Source organism: Microcebus murinus, chromosome 4 (assembly GCF_040939455.1).
Source record: "Microcebus murinus isolate Inina chromosome 4, M.murinus_Inina_mat1.0, whole genome shotgun sequence".
NCBI lineage: Eukaryota > Metazoa > Chordata > Mammalia > Primates > Cheirogaleidae > Microcebus > Microcebus murinus.
Genome location: NC_134107.1, coordinates 100,983,510 through 101,006,232, shown reverse-complemented (window position 1 = coordinate 101,006,232; position 22,723 = coordinate 100,983,510). Strand labels below are relative to the sequence as shown.

The 22,723-nt window shown below is 43.7% G+C and overlaps 1 protein-coding gene across 2 annotated transcripts in view; it reads right to left on the bottom strand.

Annotated features, from left to right (window-relative positions):
- Positions 1–2,328: 2,328 nt before the first annotated feature.
- UBASH3B (ubiquitin associated and SH3 domain containing B) overlaps positions 2,329–22,723 on the bottom strand; it is a 142,979-nt gene continuing 122,584 nt past the window's right edge. For both annotated transcript variants that reach the window (XM_012789887.3, XM_012789889.2), the window contains exons 7-14: positions 20,689–20,821; positions 18,869–18,989; positions 18,114–18,236; positions 16,648–16,740; positions 14,883–15,027; positions 9,962–10,068; positions 8,584–8,693; positions 2,329–6,988 (exon numbers count right to left, since the gene is read on the bottom strand). In XM_012789887.3, coding sequence (XP_012645341.2) covers positions 6,851–6,988; positions 8,584–8,693; positions 9,962–10,068; positions 14,883–15,027; positions 16,648–16,740; positions 18,114–18,236; positions 18,869–18,989; positions 20,689–20,821 — 970 coding nt within the window. In that variant the 3' untranslated portion in view covers positions 2,329–6,850. The remainder of the gene's footprint in view (positions 6,989–8,583; positions 8,694–9,961; positions 10,069–14,882; positions 15,028–16,647; positions 16,741–18,113; positions 18,237–18,868; positions 18,990–20,688; positions 20,822–22,723) is intronic.

Genomic DNA, 22,723 nt, shown 5'->3' with positions numbered 1-22,723 from the left:
ATCCATCTTCATCCACTGTGTTGGAAATAGCTTCATGCCGCTGCAATCTGCAAAGTCTAGAGCTTTTATCGGGCCATGTCATGCCCAAGAAAGCACCTATTTCAAGAAAAAAAAAATTCCCTCAACTCCAAGTTGTAGATTTGGTGTATTCCTTGTTCTTACTTTGAAAAGTCACGTGTTAATTTTTTTCTTGCCTGTATTTGTATGCAAAATGTCTTCTATCTGCTATTAAGAAAAAGCTCCATAAAACGGTACATTGTATTCTTCTAAGTATTAATAAATAAAAAGAAATATATTGCAGGAACAACAACAACAAAAAAAGTCTGAAAGAAACAATTACCATCTGTTCTTCCTGAGGGCTGCTACCTGTGAGATTTCATCCACATGACAAGGCCACCTCTGCTAGCCAAGCCTCATCTTCTCTCCCTCCTATAACCTGTCTTGCCACTAGAACCTAATTTTCCACCATAACCTGGTTTGGGCCATGCTCCAAGCCCCCATCCCTTCTGTAACCTTGAGATGGTGTATACTTTTCTGCATCCCATTGGGCGGTGGGAAGCACCGTGATGCCTCCATGTGCGTTAATAAATTTCACACACCTTTTCTCTAATTGATCTGCCTTTTATGAGTTGATTTTTCAGCAAAACTTCAGAGTGTGAAGGGGAAGTTTTTCCTTGCCCCCTGCAGTTTTGGGGTCATGAGCTGGGTCACCAAAGCTGCTCTGCTGTTCTGGGAGCCACACTCAAGGGAATCTGGAGTCTGACCTGCCAGCATCGGGGTAAGAGTTTCTTACTAGCAGGACTCCCAGTCTTTCTCTCTCTGGAATCTGGCCAAGTAGACAGGAAATAAAATCATGATTTCTTTTTCTTCTCCAAAATCTTGGTTAATGGGAGAAAAGAGTATGTGTGACTAGTTCTGGGTGTAGCGACTCTGGTATAGTTTTTGGTATGAATATTAATGTTTGATGCCTTTCCTTTCAGAAAATCTTTTTTTGGTTGTTTTCATTCGTCTTTGTCTTTCTGTATCATTCTGTCATAAAGAAGGGAACCACAGGGTAGAACATGGGCCTAAGACACCTGTAAGCCCACTGTTCATGCCAGCCCTGCAGGCTAGTTGGTTTTATGGTTCTGACTACATGGTCATCTATTAAGGCAAATTTTGCTGTGGGTCCCCCCCCCCCCAATAAAAACCTGGTGAGGTCTCGTCTTGTGTCATCGAGAGCATGACTTGTGACCAAGTGGGAACACTCTCTCTTGGTCTGTGTGTGATTTTTTGGGGTGATGCCAGGTGGCCAGTCTGAAAAGACTGGAAGTCTGAGGACACGTAAGCAGTGCACTCTTCATTCTCAACGTGTCAAGCTCGCAGGGGAGTCTGTCTCAAAAGGTCCCATCCCTACGGGGCTTTGTGGTCTCAAACCTTGTGGCTTGGTTAGCCCCGGGAAAATCCAATCCTAGAAGGACCTACCCACTGTCACAGATTAATTGGTCTGTGACTGGTGGCCCCCCACAAATTTGTGGGATATTGGAGGCACCATAGGCACAAATACCATCCTCAACTGTCTGTGTCTTTGCTATCTTAAGTCTGGGAGTGAATTTTTGGGGACTGCCTCCTCAGCACCTTCTCCAAGAAACCCCTTGCTTATAGGGGAAACAATTATCTTAAACCTGGAAAACTACCACCTGGGCTTTCTATGAAGAGGCTTATTGAATTGAGTCGCTATTGGAATAGGTAAAATTGTACGCCATTCCTCCAATGAATCTGCCTTTTGTGAATTGTTTTTTCGGAGAACATTCTGCAAGGAAGTCTTCCCTTCACCCCTACACTGTCCATTCTTCATCAAACTTTGTATAAAAATATTCAGGTTTAGCTTTTTTTTCTCCCAAGTCTTCATTTCCTTATGAAGGCTCCTGCGTCATGTAAACTCTGAATAAATTTGCATGCTTTTCTCTTGTTAGTCTGTCTTTTGTTATAGGGGCCTCAGAGGTGGAAGGAAAGATATTTTGCGCCACCTGCAGTTTGTGCAGAGGGCAGTGGAAGCATTTTGGAGCTTGCTTTTCCTCTTATGGGTGGGTTTTCAGAGGCTTGACACCTGGTCAGAGGGACCAGAGACCCCCAGAGCATCCTCCCCTTTCTAGCAGCAGCAGGCGCCCCTCGGACCCTCTGGAAGCAGAATCACACTCTCAGTGGGCGTTTACAAAATAATAATGACCAAAGTAACATCTGAAAACGTGATAGAAAAGAGAGACCACTCAGTTCTGATGCTGATACAGCCAAAACAAAACAACAACAACAAAAAAAGAGACCACTCAGAATTTAACATGAGATTGCTCCAGGTCAACTAAGAACACAGTTTCTCTTTATTCAATCATCTATGAACGATTTAAACGAGATGTTACTGAAAGGGAATGAACTAATTACAATGGTGCCGTAGCTGTATCAAGAGGAGAGAGCTCTCAGCCAGAAAAGCACAAAAGCCACAGATAGTTTACAAGGAATTTGGCAATACAGTTAGGTATGGTTTTCTTTGTCATAATTACAAACATTTGTCAAATAAATACACCTGAATCACAAAGGAAAAAATAATTCATACAATAGCCTTATAAATGAGAAAGAAACTGATACACCTCTTTAAAATAGCAGGTTTAGAATGGTCTCTGCATAACCAAAATGCCTTGCAATGGCGTTCCCATCTTGCGTGGCAATCAAAGAAGCAGTAAACGTTGCCCATTATCCGTATCTATCCTGTACAGAGTCCACCAACAGTCGAACAGCTCCAAAATCCCAACTTTTGGGTAATAGCAGCTAAGTGGTACCGTGTAACATATTTGTGAGAACTGATTGTATATTAAGTTTGACTACTCATCACTATATTTTTAAACCTTCATACACCATACCTAATATTATACATATTTAAAAGTCAAGTTTTCCTCTTCAATTAGAGATAATCTTTTATTCCCCCATCCTTCAAATTTTCATTATAGCTCATCGCTTTCCTAGGCAAATTCAATATGGTGAAGTATTAAAGAGAAGCGAATCCAATTTTAATCCTATGTTTAAAAATGAAAAGCATTCTGCCATCACCTAACAAAATATCCCCCATCACCTTTGGAAAAGTGAACATTAACCTAAATAGATGTTAAATTGCTCTTTTCCCCACCCTCCTCCTCCTCTGCCAGACTCCTCCCTCCCGCAAGGCAGCCTTGTTAGACTAGCGCCTCTTCTTTCTCACACGTGTGCTGGATTACAATTTAAATGCAAATAACCCTGCACCTCATTATCTAAGTTCGTGCAGATTCGGTACAGTTGACTGGCGGAAGCCTGTGAGAATGGAACGGAGGTTCATCTGTATGCTAACGCTTGCATTACTTAGAGTAATTTCAAAAGAGCAATTCATCACTGCTTTTAAATTAAACACTGCGGTTGCAGAGTGCCTGGGTTACGGGGGAATGCCTTCGTTTTCCCACTCAGGGAAGCCTTTCCACAAAGGCCACAAGATAGGAACTTCTCTTACTGTAGCTGTTCAATTTTCCCAGTGACACCAAGTAATTGAAATAAGAGACTTCATTTTAATACGAATACAGCTAGTTGAGTGGAAAAGACACATTTATGGTAATGTTGGCACAATGGGAAGACAATCTATATGCACTCCAAATACCACTAACAAGGAAGTCATCAACAATGATCATCACAAACTGACATCATTCCAGAAGATATAGTTTTTATTTTTATTTTATTTTTTTGCAAAATCATCTTTCAAATATAAGCTTACTTTAAAATAATTCTTTGGTTAAAGTATAAGTAAAATAAAAAGGAGAGACTCCTCCAAGCCTTTCACTACAGGGTGAAAAATACCCCCTCTTTCAGCCATCACATGGCCATTTAATCAGCCATTCAGATTCTAAAATCTGAATGTGACAGGGAACACTGTAATCTGAACTCCATACTGGGGTGAAGCAGTAAGCTCCTAGCTACCAACGCAGCAATGGTGAAGAGAGCCTGGGAAACTGAAACCCCCAGCTTATGCATTAAAATGTGCCAATTATTCTAGTCCACGGAGGACCAGGAGGAATGGATGTGGCATTTTAAAATCACGGAAAGCAGAGTCCTATCTATGAATAATAATACTGGAGCATTAGCAGATCGATGTGGCATACTTTTGAAGTAGGAAACTGTTCCAGACTTTCAATCCCAGATTAAATCCTCCAGGTAATTTCATGTCACCTAGTTTATTTCAGATAATTTTCTACATTAAAAAAAAAAAATTTCTCGATACCAGAAACCATTTGATTCTAAACTGGCATTCCCTTCCTTTCTTGTCCTTCCTTCTCTCTCCACTCCCCACACATCATTTATTCTAATAAGCATTGGCTTAGATTAAAAAAAAAAAAAAAAAAAAAAAAACAGCCTCAACTTCAGGTTGTAATATCAACCTAGTACGTTTGGATGATATAAAATCGGGTAATAGAGTTGTCTGTTTCCTCTGTTATACATAGATTCAATGTGATTTCCAAAAAATTTCTCAGTTGCAGTCCAAGTTTAGTTTCTTAAATAGGTAAATGTGCCATGAGAATTTAATGGGAATTCTGATCATTCAGGCCATTTTGATAAGTAATTTGGATAATTAAAGCCTAGGCATAAACTCTTTCCTGCACTTAATTATTCAGAATATTATTTCAGATCTCTGCCTCCTTTTGCTCACATAGACCATTGCCTAAGGCCGTGTCCATATTGGACTAAGGACAGGAATTGTAGCTCAGTGAAACCGATTTATCAGATCATCACAGCACTAAGACAACTGCGAGAGAAGGAGCCGAGAGCCAGTTCTGGGCTGTATTTTCTGCAAGTACTGATGCTGCCAAGAACACATGGCTACAGTTTCAAGGAGATCTGATGTGAGGTGTTCAAGCATTATTCCAAGCACTCAGAGCCCACAAAAATTTGCTATGTACCTAATAAAGATAATAGATCTAATTAAACAGTGGATTTGCTTCATTTCAAATACCAGAAGAATGAATGGTATCGACATTACATTAGCTGTAATGTGACTTTTCACTTAAGATCTTTAATGGGAGTAATCTTCCCCCCCCAAAAAAAACATTTTAAAGCTAAAAGATTTATATAAACATGTCAGCACAGGGGTATTTCCATACCCAGAAGCTGGGTCACTTGTTTGTGCAATGTTAAAAGAAACCATGATCTGTGTCTTAAAATGTAAAATTCATGACATATTTCCCTCTAAGTGACTTAAAAAAATACATCCATACTCCTTTTGCTGATTAACATATACAGCCAGCATCTTTTCACTTCCTCTTCTGTCCAGGGGCCCATCAAATTCCAGTTTTAAATACAAGCATAGATCTATTTTTACATACCATGTTTTATGCATCTGGGTTTTGAAATTTATTCCATGTTGCTACAACATATATAGATCTGTTTTACACTAACTAATGTTCTCTCTAAATGGCTGTGATTTCACTTTGCACACATATTCTACAGAGTGAACTATACCATACCAGACCTTTGTCTGTGGCCATTAATAGTCTACCAGTCACACAATTAAATGGACGTTGATAACTGCTGTATTGGTTTGATTGTCATTTATTTTTCTTTTAAATAAACTCCCTCTAAATGCAGGAAGTAGGTGTATTGAGAAACCACAGGATGTGGCTTTTCAAATGTTCTAAATAGCCCTACCTATATATTTTAAATTACCATAGAAAAACAAACAAAAACCAATAGCACAAGTAGCAGTGCAGTCGTGACTGTCAGCATTTAAATTAGTTCCCTGACTTCATTATATATCCCTGGTATAACTGATGCATTTGTGGATGTTCTGTTGTGTTTGACAGGTACTGTAAGTGTCCAACAACCTGCCCCTTGAAATGGTTTGTAAAGATGTCCATATTGCACAGAATGAGCTTCTTGCTAACTCAAGTAATGTATCTAATATACATCCCTTCAAAAGGTCAAAATCCTTAACTAGTTAACGTAGTCTAGAGTCTAGGGGCAAAGGCAAACAAATAATGGTGATTTAGAAGTGCAGTGGCTCATTAGGCTACAATACGGGTAATTCCAAGTCACTTTATGTTTTGCAAGTTCTCTGCGTCTATGATTGAATACTTCACACCTTTATCTTATCTTCCTCCTGAGTATCCAAAAGTGCTTTGTCTCCCCATTTCACAGACAGAAGCAAAGGGGACAGGCTGTAGCAAGAAGGGCCAGCCGCTGTAGAGAAAATGTGGCGGTACCAAGGCAAATGTTAGCATCCTCAAGCAGGTGTCTTGAGCCAGTGACACTGGTGTACGGGGTCGACTGAGGGTGGAATTTGATGTTTAACTTAAGAACAACTCTCTTCAGGGCATGTATTCTGATAACCTTTAAAGGATTCCTCAGCTTGGCTCTGCCTAACTGGAAAATGGAGTTCAAAAGAAAATTCCATCCCCAAACTGGCAGCTCAGTGCTCCCCCGGTGGGATTCTGTGCATACACTTTCCTCTTGCAGCCCTTGCAGCGGGCCGGCCGCTCCCTTTGGGAGGAGTGAGACTTCTCAGCCGTGCATAGGTGGAAGGCAGAAAGGTCCTCTGCTGCAGCAGGTGCCTGGATTCAGGAAGACGATTCTCCAAAGCCTTGTTAGCTAGGCAAGAGTCCAGAGAGAACAATTTTTTTTTCCTTCTGAATCAAGTCTTTTTCTCATTTATGGTCTCATCATAAGCACTTTAAGCATGAAAGGAAATATGCTAAATTATTCCGAGCTGTCCGGTTGGAGTGTGGTGGAGATTTTCCCACTGTTACTGAACACAACAAAAAGACACATCTCCATAAGCCCTTTTCTTCTCATTCACCCCTGTGGTTCATTCTTGGAGCAAGGTCTCTCTCCAGTTGAAGCCCCCAGTTGGTCCATGGGTCAGGGGCAGGATGGGCGGATCTGTCAGCTGCCATATTCCCGTCTCTCCTAATTCTTCACAGGAACAAAATCCCAGGTATGGGATCTGAGTTAAGAGTAGTAAAGAAAGGGGAGACAGAAGATGAGGTTCAATTCTTTAACTTTCGCCTAGACACAAAGATATTCAGGTGGCCCTAAAGAATAATAGTCAGGAATGAACAGGGGATGTGTAGAAATGCGTTCCCTTCAATGATCAATTAAAAAAATGAAATGGATAAAACTGATATATTAGAGGGAGGAGTGTTTACATTGCAAGAGCATTCATCAGACGGATGGATTAAATGACGAGCTCCCCTAGTGCAATTAATTCTTTATAATTTTGTCGCTTAATAGGGTAGGAGAAAAGAAAATGAAAACCAAAACAAAACAAAACAAAACACATATAATGTGAGGGTGTCAAGAGGTAATTCCTAATTCCTAATTGTAAGTCAAGTTAAAAAGGTAGCTCAGGCCAGGCGTGGTGGCTCACATCTATAATCCTAGCACTCTGGGAGGCTGAGGCGGGAGGATCACTTGAGCTCAGTAGTTTGAGACCAGCCTACCAAGCAAGAGCAAAACCCCATCTTTCCTAAAAATAGAAAAATTAGCCGGGCATGGTGGCACATGCCTGTAGTCCCAGCTACTCGGGAGGCTGAGGCAGGTGGATTGCTTGGGCCCAGGAGTTGGAGGTTGCTGTGAGCTAGGCTGACGCCACGGCACTCTAGCCTGGGCAACAGAGCCAGACTCTGTCTCAATTTAAAAAAAAAAAAAAAAAAAAAAAAAAAAGGGCAGCTCAAAGGTTTCTAAAATTATATGTGGACACACTGGGAAAAATTATTCAACTTTTAAAACTTTGCATGTTTTAACCTTGCTTTTTTTTTTCCCATGTGGATCTGTAACATTCAAAGTAGAAGCTGTGCCCTCTCTAACTTCAGTAGTCATGGCAATTTCAAAACGCATTTGTGTGTGTGTGTCCAGAGCTGCATCCATAAACAAGACAAAAATCTCTGCCCTCCGGCAGCTTCCAGGCTAATGGGATGGGCAGATGAATAAATAAGCTTTTTAATAATGAGGAAAAAAATTGCAATTGAGTTTGAACCAGATTCCCTGGTGACAGAGAAAGGAAGTACCTAACTTGCCTGAAGGGAAGTGTGTGGGCGGCAGCTGACCAGAAAGCGTCAACAGGCACGAATGGAAGAGTCCAGATGTGTAGGTCAGCCTCAAGGGTTTTCTGTCTTGCTCCCTTGTTCCTGGCTTTGCCTTTCAGCCTGATCATTTTAAACTGCTACAATCCTTGGGCTGCCTACCTACCTACCTCGGGCTAATCCTTCAGATGGCTCTGTTTTGGACTCACCTCTGTTTATCCAATACAAGGTCCCTCAGGGAAATTCAGGCAATTTGCTTATAATTCTTAGCTGCTCCCTAAATTTTAGCTCTTAGAAGCTGGAACTAGCTCTAAAACATTTTTGTCTGTTATATAAGGTCTAATAAAGGTGCCTTACACAGAGTACCACTCAATACATCTTGATTGAGTGAATCAATAAATGAATCTTCCCAGCTCAGCATAAACACGTACTTCAAAGAACTTAGCTACCAGCCAGTCATTGAACTGTTATAAAACTACTAGGCACCACGGGCCCCATAAACGCAAGAATGAATTACCTTTCGGACCATTTGTACAAAGTCCTTGGAGTTCTGAGGTGACAGGCCCTGAAGCTGGCAGGTACATGCCTCAAGGGAAGATGCGTGGGCCACAATCAGAATGTTATTTCCTGGGGGGGGAAAGCAAGGAATGGGAAGATCGTTTCTATAAAGACATATGAAATAAATACTGGAAGTTAAGTGCTGTGGAGACGGGCGAACATACACAAGAAGACAACTTGCCCAAACAGTATTTTGAAAATGCTTTGTTATTGTTAAGGCAGCCTAATGTTTGTTTAAAAAAGCTTTTTATCTTAAAATAATTATAAATTTATGTGAGGTTACACACACACACACACACACACCAGGGAGGTGGCATGCACCCTTCACACCCCCCCCCCCCCCCGTAACATTTTGCATAACTATGACATATTATCAAACCTAGGGAACAGACACTGTACAACACACACAGCTTATTCGGATTTCAACAGATGTACAAGCACTCCTTTGTGTACATGTGAGTATGCAGTTCTATGCAATTCTATCACGTGTAGATTTGTGTGACCACCACCACAATCGAAATCAGACCTATTCTATGTTCACAGGGCTCTCTGTGCCACCCCTTCTAATATAGGTTTGAATGTTGCCACTGTTGAATTGTGAAAATTTGAAACTTTCTCGTCGACAGAACATGCTGTGTACCTTTACGGTCGTGAGTGTCTTAAGAGTGATAATTGGACGGTGGGAATTATCCATAATTATGTTGCCCACGGCTATCTACTGTTAATACGGTCATGTGTATAATTCCGTCTTTGCCCTATGAATTTAAATATTTTAACTTTAAAAAAAAGGATATTGAGAACATGCATACTCTTATGCAATCTGCCTTTTTGACTAAAAAACTTACAGTCATACATATCATTAAATATTTGAGCTCAAGGTTTAGGAAATTCAATAGCAAAAAGACTTGAGCTGTATAGAACACTGCTCTTCGTTGGTGATAGCAGGGACAGTAGGTGTATTTGTGTAGGTGTGTTTGTGTGTGGGTGTCTGTGCTCCTGCATTAATTATAGGAAAGACAGTGGTATGCTGGAGAACTTTTGGAAATTGAAAGAGGAAACCTCCTTCATAGGGTGCCAATGAATAGCTGTAATGCAGACTCTATGTTATTAAATACAACGCCTAAGTCTGGTGTATTCTTCTGAAATATCTACCATTTTAGGTACTCAGAGAATATTACAAATTCAATGTGAAAGTATCCGGAAGAGAGTCTGGAAATATATTTCTTTCCTATTAAGCAAGTTTGCCAAAGCAAATTGAAACATCTTGAATAGCTTATTAAGCATGATGGAAAAATGATCACATAGTTAAACATGGAGTCCAAGATACTACCACCTACCTTTACTTTTACATTCACTTATTATTTCTTTTGTTACTTGGAAACTTCTACTGATATAAGTGTCATAGGATTCCGAAACCACTAATTTGCTGACTGGAATGTGAGGTCTGTAATAGAAAAATGAACAAAGGAAATGAAAATATTTTGCTCTAGAGAAAAGAAGGATATCACTCTAAACATTTATTTCAAGACCTTTCTAAAGTTCTAACATATCTGTTAATACTATATTGACGTATACAGAAACAAAGCCTGTATGTAGGGCGTCACAGTGTCTAGCTGAAAAATGAGACATTCAGTGCATGTTTCACCCACAGGATAACGTATAGCAGTTTATTGGCAGTCCTAGTCACATAGCTAAGAGAAAGCAAAGCAGAGATTAGACCTCTCTACCTACTTAGATCAGCAGGGATTTCCTAGGTCTCTCATTAGGAGCCTTACACACTAAATGCAAGGATAGTTTTGGGTTTTTCTTGAGACATAGTCTCACTGTGTTGCCCAGGCTAGAGTGCCGTGGCACCAGCCTAGCTCATAGCAACCTCAAACTCCTGGGCTCGAGCAATCCTCTTGCCTCAGCCTCCCAAGTAGCTGGGATTACAGGCATGCGCCACCATGCCTGGCTAATTTTTTCTATATATTTTTAGTTGGCCAATTAATTTCTTTCTATTTTTAGTAGAGATGGGGGTCTCACTCTTGCTCAGGCTGGTCTCGAATTCCTGACCTTGAGTGATCCACTCACCTCGACCTCCCAGAGTGCTAGGATTACAGGGGTGAGCCACCACGCCCGGCTGAGCATAGGTTTTAAAAACAGACATTAAGTCCATCTGATTTGTGAGCTTACACAATTTTCACGAGTCTTTTTAAAAAAATTTTTTTTTCAATAGAGCCGGGGTCTCCCTCTTACTCAGGCTGGTCTCAAACTCCTGACCTTAAGGGATCCCCCTGCCTCTGCCTCCCAGAGTGCTAGGATTACAGGCGTGAGCCCCCACGTCCAGACAATTTTCACCAGTCTTTTCCTTTTCTTTCTCTCTTATTTTGAACACAAAATACACCTGGCACTAGGAGAATCCCAGGGGACATAAGATGGAGGGCCCAGTTTCTGTGCTTGAGGAGCTGTCTGCATGTGGAAGGGCTAAGTAAGCTACTGATGTAAACGATAATTATGACACAATCTACAAGGGCACTTAAGAGGACGATCAAAGTGGGGCCTCCCGTCCTGGTGACCCTGCATGTCTTCAAACCCGGTCACCAATGCTCATGGGGCCCAGCCTGCTCCTACCCTCTTTCACCATTTAGTTTCTTTGTGGTTTCTGGTCCACGAGATGTTTCTCCTGTTTTTTTTTTTTTGTTTTTTGTTTTTTTTTTTTTGAGACAGAGTCTCGCTTTGTTGCCCAGGCTAGAGTGAGTGCTGTGGCGTCAGCCTAGCTCACAGCAACCTCAAACTCCTGGGCTCAAGGGATCCTCCTGCCTCAGCCTCCCAAGTAGCTGGGATTACAGGCTGCGCCACCATGCCTGGCTAGTTTTTTCTATATATATTAGTTGGCCAATTAATTTCTTTCTATTTATAGTAGAGACGGGGTCTCGCTCTTGCTCAGGCTGGTCTCCAACTCCTGACCTCGAGCAATCCGCCCGCCTCGGCCTCCCAGAGTGCTAGGATTACAGGCGTGAGCCACCGTGCCCGGCCTCTCCTGTTTTTTTTTAATTACAACTACGTCGTTTCACTTTTCTGCTTTCTTATTTCGTCTTTCATTTCTGTGCGTTTAGCGCACGGCCGAGTGGGCAGCGAGTTCTTACAGAGAATTCACATGGCATCTTGATCATAACACATTAGTATTGCTACTATCAGTGCTAAAATATTTACCGAGAGGTTGCCATGTATCAGGCTCTGTGCAAGTGTCCTACCTGCATTCTTTCACTGTAATCCTCCCCGCGGCCCTTCCACAAATCCCAAGTTTATGGATGACGGAACGGAAGCTCCGAAAGGCTGCAGCTCACTTGCCCGCGATCCCACCACGAGCAACTCGCAGCGCCTGGAACTGAGCCTGGGTCTGAGATCTGACCTGTGAGCTTATCCCGCACCCTGGACAGCTCCTGCCTGTGTCCTTGTTAAGGCTGCCCTTCTGCGCACGGGGGCCTACTGTCCAGACAGGGAGGATGCGGTTCCGTTTGAAGGAGAACTTGCCCTTCTCTAACGTTCTCTCTGCATGCACGTTTCTCCCAGGAAACAACCTTGTGAATCCCACAGCACCCTGGGGGGTGGGTAGAGACGTGAGCCACCACTTGTCAGGGCTGTACCTCGCTGTTCTGGAGCAAACTCTTTCCCCTGCCTTCTCTCGCCATCCCCACCTCTCATCCAGCTCCATCACCACTGTGTCACCTGGTCTCCCAGGAGGCTCCCAGGCTCAGTGACAAAAGGCCACTCTGTATGGCCCATGGAGTCACTGCAGTGCGTGAGATTTATGTGGGTGAAGAATGGGATAGATGCTGGGATCTGGTTCCCGCTGATCGGTTCTTGCCTTTGGCTTCTCCCAGCACCTTGAAGTTGAACCTCTGAATAGCTCCAGTGTCTGACTGGCCCTCGTGGGCATGAGGCAGAGTCAAAGCTTTCCTGCCTCCATTAGCAGGACTTGTCATGCTGCTAGCCAATCCACAGGGCCCTTGTACTGCCCTCAGAGTCAGGTGGGCTTCCCAGTGCCCACCAGACCTGGAAGCCAGTGTCCTGGGTTCTCAGGTGGCACCCCCAGAACAGTGTCCTCCCTGGTGCACTCTCTGTTCCCCAACCTGCTTTGGGCCAGGCTGTTGCTCAGGCCTCTGCCTTGAGCTTCACACCAAAGTCTGATTCATTCTCCCTCTACTGTTCCAGTTCCATGCCCCCCGCCCGGTCCCCTCTCTGCCCAGTCAGGGACCTATTCTGAAGCCTTGCCCAGTTGGTCTGTATTTTGCTTTTTCTATCTTGCTCCTTCTGGCCCAGCTCCCCAAGACTGAGGCTGCTCTTCACCCCCGGCTGAAGACTCTCCAAGACCCTAGGCTGGTCTTGCTGTGGGTGATGCTTACGTATTAGTCACCAGGCTGGTTAGTTTCCCTAACTTGGCTTCCTGTCCCGCCTCTGTCCTGTTCTCTGTCCACCCCTGCCGTAAGGCTTTTTAAGCAGGGTTTGCCTGACTCACACTACCCTACCTCTCAGGGCTTGCCCTTCTGCCTGGCACCACGTGTCTTCAATCCTTTGGGCGCCACTTACTTGCTTCAAAAGCCCTGTTCATTTGGCATCATTAATTTCATAGGGAGTTAAACTCTAGGGCTGTCCCTCTCGCATGCTTCAACTTTGGCTTTCTCAGTTAATTTATAGAATTAGAGGCTTCATCTCCTCCCCCAAATCCCTCACCAAATATTGCATAGTTAATGGTTGATTCGCTGGAAAGGAAACGAAAATCTGGACTAAGGCCTGGGTCCTGACGTCCAGGCTCAGCATGTAGCTTTCTGCTTGCACTGCTGGTGGGTGTGAGTCTGTGCACACTGCAAGGCTTGACTGGAATCATCTGGAGACCTTTGTAAGTCAGCCTGGGAAGCAGTGCAGAACGCACCTAAGCGGGGAGCTACAGACACAGTTGGCCCAAGTTGGCCTGGGTGGGGCTGGTGTTAAGTGATGAAAGTCACTTTATTGATGTTGGCAGCAACTCCCACTCTATCCGGGCCAGAAGGATGATGTCTGTCGACATGGGGACAATTTATTGCTATTTTCCCCATAAAGAACAGAAAAATCATGGCCATAGAAGGGACAGAACAAAATGTGACATGTTTTAGTAGGGGATCTTTTTGATTCATTTAATTTTATTTTTGAGGAATGCTAATTCCTTTAAGATAAGAAAAAAATAACACACAATATGAATTAGTGGGGTTATCTGAGGTCTTATTTGCAGAGCAAAAAAATGAGCATGGAAAAAAAGATATTCTCTCCTACCTTAGTCAGAAATGCATGCAGCTTCATATGCGGTTTGGGTAGATATGTGAAATAAAAGGTCAACAGCATCACAAGGAAGTCAGTTCTGCTTATATTGGCCACTTGTTCTAAATTCTGCCCTAAGAAATATGAACTTAATTCCCCACTATAATAGTTGTGACTATCTGTTCCTCCTCAAAGAGATTTTACAAGTGCCTGAGTGGAGTTTTGATAGCTAGTATAATTATATTATTAGTGGACAATTCTTAATTATGCATACCTGTGGATTATTCACCTGTGAACAATCTACCACCACTTTTTAAAATCTCAGCACAGACAGGTGGGTCTAATTGAAAAAGCAAAGGAATAGGAAGGAGACCACTGCAAAGCACATTATATTAATACCATGCTTGACACGCAGAACATTCAGAAAGTGACCAATGAAAGTTAGCCATTATTATTATGATGTGTGGTCACTCAATGTATGTATAACTTTGGGCAAGCCACTTGAACTCTATCCTATATAAAAATGGCTTGCCTGCATTTTAGGGTTATAGCAATAATAAATGAAGACAATAAAGAGAATTAAAATTGCTTTAAGAAATCAAAAGTGGAAATCCAAAGCAAGACATTGTCATCTTCCTCATCTCCTGGCAAGCTTCTCAACTGCATTATCCTTAGCAGGTGCTTATTCTTGGAAGATAAAATGGTTTTATTATTACACTGAACTGGATATAGTAAAAGCCAGGAAAATCCAACACAGTGGGTTGGGGGTTGGTTATCTAATTCACATTAATGCCAAATACATGGGAATGCTGGATTTTCTCCAGTTTTGGTTTCCCAAATTACATAGCTTGATTTCCACCAACATGGACAACTGCCCATAGCTGGTGTCTGTCCCTTCATCTCCTTCCTGAACTTGGCCTGGTGATGGTGTTGAAAGTATTTCCACACTGGCCTCAGGACGTAGCGGTTTCCAAGGGTTACCTGTAGGTTGTATCAACACTCAGGTTGGCTGCAGCTAACTCGGACGGAGGTATCCACGCAGGTAACGTGTTCCCGGCAACCCATTTCGTCCACTCAAATAAGCCAGGCTCTACACGGATCTTCAAGTGACTGTCTTGTTGTAAACCTTAGAGGTAAAGTAAAATGAAGATGAAGAAAGTGCTGCTATAATAAAAATAAATTATAGGCCAAAGGGTTACAAAAATGCCGATTAATCAGCTGTTCTCTTTCCTACTGGCTGCTATATACAGCTACAGGAAAGTAGAAGCAAGTGGGTTTGGACAAGGGTTTTTAATTGTTTTGTGTTACAAACACATGAGTTTAATATTCTTGCTATACCCCCAGGATGTATGTTGACTTTATGTGGTATCTGATTTAAGGAAAAAGAAACCCACAAGTGATTATCCACATAATTTACTCACTTCTGTGAATATTACATTCCTCTTTTTAAAGTAAATTCTATAATTGTCTTACCAAGAAACTTCAGATTTATCTCTTACCATCCACTACATAACAACGGCTTACATCGTATTTGAATATCATGTATATTATTCATTTTCTCTGTCAGAAAATCGAATGTTGAATATCCACAAGTACCAGTGCACAAATCCTGTGTTCTATTGTCATGCAAATAATCCCTGCTTAGCTATCTATATTTTATTGTCCAGTTTTTCTGTGCAAATTTAATACATAAATGCCTTATGGTAGTGAGGAGAAGGTTTACTGAAGGTTAAAGAATAGAAGACTCAAATACAGTGCCAAGTTCTTTGTTGGCTTGTCTAGTTCTGCCTCACTCGCTGTGTGGTCTAAGTAAACAGTCTAACTCTGTTACTGTTAGTTTTCCTTCCTGTGAAATGAGAATAGAGAGAAAGCTGTACTCACATTCCATAGAAAGTGGAATATCTATAGCAATGATGCTTTTAAAGTCTTTCTAATTAACTAAAGAAACAAAAATGGTTAAGATTTGAGACTTTCTTGGACATTGGGGATCCTAGTAAAAAAAAAAAACCCAAAACAAAAATAGATTTGAGACTTTTGGCTGGGTGTGGTGGCTCATGACTATAATCCCAACACTCTGGGAGGCTGAGCTGGGGTTTGCTTGAAGCCCCAATTTCAAGACCAGCCTGGACAATATATTGAGGTCCACGTCGCTACCAAAAAAAAATTTTTTTTAAATTAGCCAGATGTGGTGGCGCATTCCTGTAGTCCCAGCTACTCGGGAGGCTGAGGCAGGAGGATCGCTTGAGCCCGGGATTTTGAGGCTGCAGTGAGGTATGACTGTGCCACTGCACTCCAGCCTGGGTGACAGAGTGAGAGACTGTCTCTAAAGATAATTAGTTAAAAAGAAAAGATTTGAGACTTAAAAGAGTACCATTAGCACTGTAGACAACAGACAAACAACAAATCTAAAAAGGCAAAAATTATTTGACTGTGTTAAGTGCAAAGAAAGGATCATGCTCCACAAGCTCTAAATATTTTGCAAGCCTACAATTCACCCAAGAGAGTTTTGAATTCTCAAGAAAAACATTATTATTAATAGTAGAATCCCTTTCATTTTGCTTAGGCTGCCTAAGTATGATTTTGTGACTTGTGCAAGATCATCTTTTGAAAGAATCCTTGCTAAAAATTCCAGATTGAAACCTTTCAATTGGCTAAAGTCCCATGACTCCAAGATAATTTAGGTGTGGGGCTGTCTAGAGACAGAGGGATGGACTATTCGACCTTCGTCAACCTGAGAGTCTTATACCTTTCAAGATATTGTGTGCAGTCTGAACGCAGCGTAGGGACGGGGAACAATAGACGTGATCAATAACCGTGTGACTCTCTAATAAGGCTTCACCTGCAAACAAAACAGATGAAGAATCAGTCCGACAGATTTACTCAGCTCAGCTCAGCACTCAACGTGAGGGGCCAAGCAGACTCCGTGGACCCCCTCGTTCCTAGCTGGGGCTCACGTGCAGCCAGTGGTTTCAGCTTTGTTTCTAACAGACCCCTTTACCAGTGTTCCCCTGGAAGAGGACAAGTGACAGACCCCTGCTTGTCTTGTTCTTTCCTTCTGCCTGGCGCTAAAAGCGGTAAAACACCCACCTAGGAGAGACCCAGGAACATAGGACCATGCTGTGACTGCAAGTTTGTGACAGAGGTGAGAAGGTTTATATTATGAAAATTAGGCCTTGTTTGAATTTTATTCTGTGCTAACCAAGATCTCAACTTATATTCTTGGACACCAGAGATAAATCCCAACACCTGATAATTTAACCCTTCCCTCATGGAATCCACTTCTTCTCTCCACAGGATAAAGTCCCAACACCTCAGTGTGGTGGTCAAGGTCCTCTGGGAACTTCTCTTTGTCCGTCTTTCCAGCCTCATCTCTTGCCCTGCCTCACAATTTATACCCTAGAAACAAGACTGCTCATTTCCACTGTGGACGTTTGATGCTGTTTCTTACTTCTGTGACTTTGTCTATGTGGTTCTTCCCGCTGAGGATGCCCTTTCATCCCTCCTGCTCTGTCTCGGACAGTAACTTCCACTTCAGCTCCCAGCTTACCTCGCTTCTCCTCTAAGACTTTTTTTCTGTGTTCCCATAATACTCTGTGCATGGCTCTGTTATTTAGTATAACATTGTATGATGCTTGTCCACGCACAAATTTGTTTTCTTGAAGGTGGGGACTCACACCTCGTTCCCCAACACATATCCTAATATCTTGCACAAAGTAAATCGTCAATAAATATCTGTGAAATGACTGGACAGGACAAGGTACCACCTCTGCGTGGCAGGTATGGAATGAGCCTGCAAAGAACTGGGCATCTTCAAATTATCAGTTGGGTTCTATAAATTCAGCCACGCCAGGGCTCCCTGCTCCTGACTCCTGTCCTCTTCCTACAGCCATGTGGCAGAGGCTGCTGTCTTGAAGTAGAAGCTGAGCTATCTGCTACACCAGTGACCTAAGGAACCCAAGCCTGACCTCCCCCACCGCTGGGTCATACTCTCCTCAATGAGGACCACCCCTCATTGACTTTGGTAATCCAAGCCAGGGCTGAGCCCAGTGTCCCAAACCTAATGGTTGTATAATAAATCCCTTTTGACTTGCAGAAATATATTACCTGTAGGGAAGTTATAGAAGCCCCCAGGAAGTGTACTGCATACCCACTGGCACCAGTCTTTTGAAGAAGCAGCCAGGAAATGCCGTGCAGTCATTCTCGGACACTCACCCACTAGTCTTGCTTGCATGCATCCAAAGACGGTGATTGGAGCATCTTTCTCATAATCCCGGAAACCACCACTCCGCTGAGGTAAGCTATGAGGCATGTTCAGGTTGGTGCGTATATAGCGGCCTGGAGAAAGAAATGGTCAGATAAAGGCCACGTGAGTTTCTTGTTTCCTTGGGGCTTCCCTTACTGATCCTGACACTCTCTCCACCCCCATTCCTACTTGGCCAAAGAGACCAAACTGAACTCGTGGGAGCAGATGGAAAATATCAAGGCTGACACTTTCCTCCAGAGAGTGACTTGGAATTCACTGCTCATTCTGCCGACAAAAATGACAAGAGATGGTTTCTGAGTGAGAGTAATAACCAGACACTCCAAAGCAGGTGGGATTCTCCGATTAGGCAAACCTCCCTATCTTAAAATGCCACTCAAATGAAAATGGAACCTAATGAGCCGGGGTGATTTAACGCAGGGAACCCTGGCCATGGAATCAGGGCACGTCTCTGCTGTTGACTTTCCTTATGACCTAGGGCAAGACATCTGCCATCTTTGGTCCCTGGTTTCCCAGTTTATAGGATGGTGACAAGAAAACTTACCTCTTCCTTAAAACTCAATCAGTAAGGACTTATAGATGACAGACATTTTCCATAGCACAAAACCATGAAAGACTCCATTGGGATACATGTAGCTTGGCTGCGCCCCCTAGAGGCCACGATGAGTATGCCTGCGTATGCTGAGCAGGCCTGCCAAAGACTCACCTTTGGCATCAAAGCACTGGGACAGCCAGTACTTCCCAAACACAACATCCATCCTCTCACCGTGCCGACACACAAAGAGGCATCGCTTTTGAGGGCCAGGCTGGCTGTTGACCCTCAGAGGCTGGGGAGAAAGAAAGGCTGTTAGTGAGGAAACACGTGGTAAAGTAGACACGTGCTGGAGCCGGGTGGTCTCCAGCACAAGTTCCACTGAGGTATGACTTGGACAAGCCTTTTTTTTTTTTTTTTTGAGACAGAGTCTCACTTTGTTGCCCAGGCTAGAGTGAGTGCCGTGGCATCAGCCTAACTCACAGCAACCTCAAACTCCTGGGCTCAAGCGATCCTCCTGCCTCAGCCTCCCGAGTAGCTGGGACTACAGGCATGCGCCACCATGCCCGGCTAATTTTTTCTACATATATTAGTTGGCCAATTAATTTCTTTCTATTTTTAGTAGAGCCGGGGTCTCGCTCTTGCTCAGGCTGGTTTCGAACTCCTGACCTTGAGCAATCCGCCCGCCTCGGCCTCCCAGAGTGCTAGGATTACAGGCGTGAGCCACCGCGCCCGGCCTGGACAAGCCTTTTAACTGCCTTGCATTTAAGTTGGCCCATCTGCAAAATGAGGATGGTAAGACTCATCCTACAGACCTGACAAGTCATTCTGAGGCTCAAAAGAGGTAAACTGCAGGTGCTTTGTAAAATAAGGAGGGTTGTGAAAATGCTGCTGCCGCCGTTGGTGGGAGTAGCATTTGGCTATTACGGAAACACGAAGGCCAGCTGAAGTTGCAGCTCAGAGGCACAACCAGCCACTAGTGCAGAGGTAGCCACCTAGCGGGCCAGCTCCCTCCTCAAAAGGGATGCTTCCTCCCTAAAAGGGATGCTTCCTCAACTTCCTCAGGAGGCGAGGACTTCTAGTATCACAAATGTCCCCGCCTCATCTCCAAAGTGGTGCTCAGACCACGTGGTTCTCACGGTCTTGCTCCTGCAGCGAGGCCCCGTTTTGCCTATCCTCATCACTGCGTGGGTGCAGTTGTCTGACTACACGCATGTTCGGGGCGGACAACCGCTACCTCCGGACGATAAGATAGGCAAGTCTAGTCAACGGCATGTCCAAGTGACTTTGGTTTCTGTAACTGCTGGGTGGAACCTTTGCATGTTTCTACCTTCCTTCTTTCTGATGCAGTCAGCTGTTCCCAGCTTCCTCAGTGCTGCCGGGTTCACGTTGGCCAGCACTTGACCTTGCTTCTGGTTGCCCTGACATGGTTAATACGTGGAACGGTGGCAGGGTCTTTCCCATTGCTTTCCCTGCTGTTGCCTGATTCAAAACCTGGGCTCCAGCCAGAGTGATCTCTACTCTCTTGACCCTCAACATGCTTGAACTTTCAATTTGCTTTTGTCTGTACTATGCAATAGCTACTGCCCCACTCCTCCCGTCTCCAACCTTTCTTGGACAGGCTAACATATATTGAGCACTCACTATATGCCAGTTACTAGGCTAAGAGCCTTATTTTATTATTTTCTTTAATCTTCACAATGAATTTACCAAATAGATACAACTGTGGGCATTATTCCTACTTTAGAGATAAAATCTCCCCTCCTCTCTCTTGGCAACAACCTTCCCTACTAGCCTGGACTCAAATGCTGGTGGTGGTTGTCGGCACCACATAGCTGATCCTTCTTAGCTTTCAATTACTGGGTATCACGTACTTTCTCTCCAAGAGATCAAAGACCCTGTGGGGACAGCCAGGGAGATGTCTCATGGTTAATAAAGAGGTTCTTAGTGACTCCGGATTATGGTTGAGGAAGTAGCCCTGATGACCCGCCTACCTGCATGGGCTGGCAGATGATGGTCAGGGGCGTCGTCTCTCCCAGTCCCTGGTCCTCGTACTGCCGCCTCTCCAAGACTCCGTCCCCAAACGTGAGAGAGTTGGACGATGAAGTATTTAAGATTGAGTACGAACTGCGATGGAAGACAGGGAAGATGGTAACTGCTTTGCCCAGGAGTCATCAGCACTTCCAGGGCTCAACAGGAGCACGGGATCAGCACGGGACACTCTCTGGGTGGCGCAGCGGTGGGGAGGGCTGAACAGAACGCTCTATTCCTGGAGGAACATCTTGTCTTCTACTGAAGTCTTGCAGTAAATAAATCAGGGGTAGATGGACAGATGCATTCACCCCTCTGGGCAGGGATGGGGCCCGATGATTTTGTGCTTATTAGGATGCCGCAAGCATGGTTGGCACCAAAGGCATGTTAAAGAATAATGAGGTATCAATTATGTACCATTGTTTGCAGCTATTTTTCTGGTTCAAAAGAAATAAACAATCCCTGTTGTCTTTAATATTTTCCATGGTAATGTCCAGCTGAAGTGAAGAATGAATGGGGATTTTCGGCATTTCCACCACTTCACTCACAGGTCCTAACGGCCCAGGAAACTTTACAGCCACTGTTCTCTATCCTACCCTCTCCGGCCCCCAACCCTACCCCCACCTCAATAACACCTCCAACAGGACGACTAAAGACAGAATAATTTCAGAGGAGACTGTTCTCGCCAGATGTTTAGAGCCGTGAGCCAAGAACTCTCATTTCTGAGTGTGACTACAGAAGCCCAAAAGAGGTCTCCCGGAAAGGAAGTCAGGCAAAGCATGCCAAGTTTAAATTATCGTGAATAGCGAGACCTCCACAAAGCTTCATCTAATAAACAGTGCCATTTAAATGCGGTAGTTCGGCAAATCCAGCAGACATCTCGCCCTTATCCCTGGACAGAGGCATGGGGAGCAGTTAGGTTGAGGATGTCTTGCTTCTGCACGACTTGGGGAGCCACACCCCAGTTTGCCCAGTGCAGTACTGGTTTGTGTCTGTTGCCCCTGCAACTTGACCACCTGTTCCGAATTATTCATTTTAAACACAGCATTATTATAATTTTATTTCATTTTATTTTTTTTATTTTTTTTGAGACAGAGTCTCACTCTGTTGCCCAGGCTAGAGTGAGTGCCGTGGCAATAGCCCAACTCACAGCAACCTCAATCTCCTGGGCTCAAGCAATCCTGCTGCCTCAGCCTCCCGAGTAGCTGGGACTACAGGCATGCGCCACCATGCCCGGCTAAATTTTTCTAGATATATTAGTTGGCCAATTAATTTCTTTCTATTTATAGTAGAGATGGGGTCTCGCTCTTGCTCAGGCTGGTTTCGAACTCCTGACCTAGAACAATCCACCCGCCTCGGCCTCCCAGAGTGCTAGGATTACAGGTGTGAGCCACCACACCCAGCCCTCTATAATTTTATTTTTAAAAAGAACTTTTTATATTCAACAACATGATAAAGCTAAACAATTGTTAGCAAACTTTTTGGGAAAAATTATACAATTTTAGTACCCCTTTCACTCTCAAAAGTGGCCCTTTTTTGACTGTAAATAAATGATGGGCTCATTCTACTCATAAACAATGGTCTCTGAAGCCTCGTACTTTAAAAAAGTGATTTTCAGCCCTTGAGTACATCAGAATCACCAGGGGGCCTTTAAAAACTGCTCGTGCCTGGGCCCTCCTCCTTGCAGGTGGGGATCGTGACTCAGTTGCCGCGGAGCAACACTCGGGGAACGTACAGTTTAACAAAGCTGCATCAGAATGTCTGGCGTGTAGCCCAGTGAAACCCGCTATGGCAATATTTAAGTAACTGTAGCCCAAGGAAATCTCATGCTACTCGCACAGTCTAATAGACCAGCTGTTCTCCTTTATTTTAAACCGAGACCTTCCCAAACATCACACAGTTAAAGAAAATTCAGTCTTACTGCCTGACTCATCAAAGCTTCGGGGCCCACAGTGTCTGACTACCTGGAATCGTGCTGACATCTTGCCTGTGCGTGTC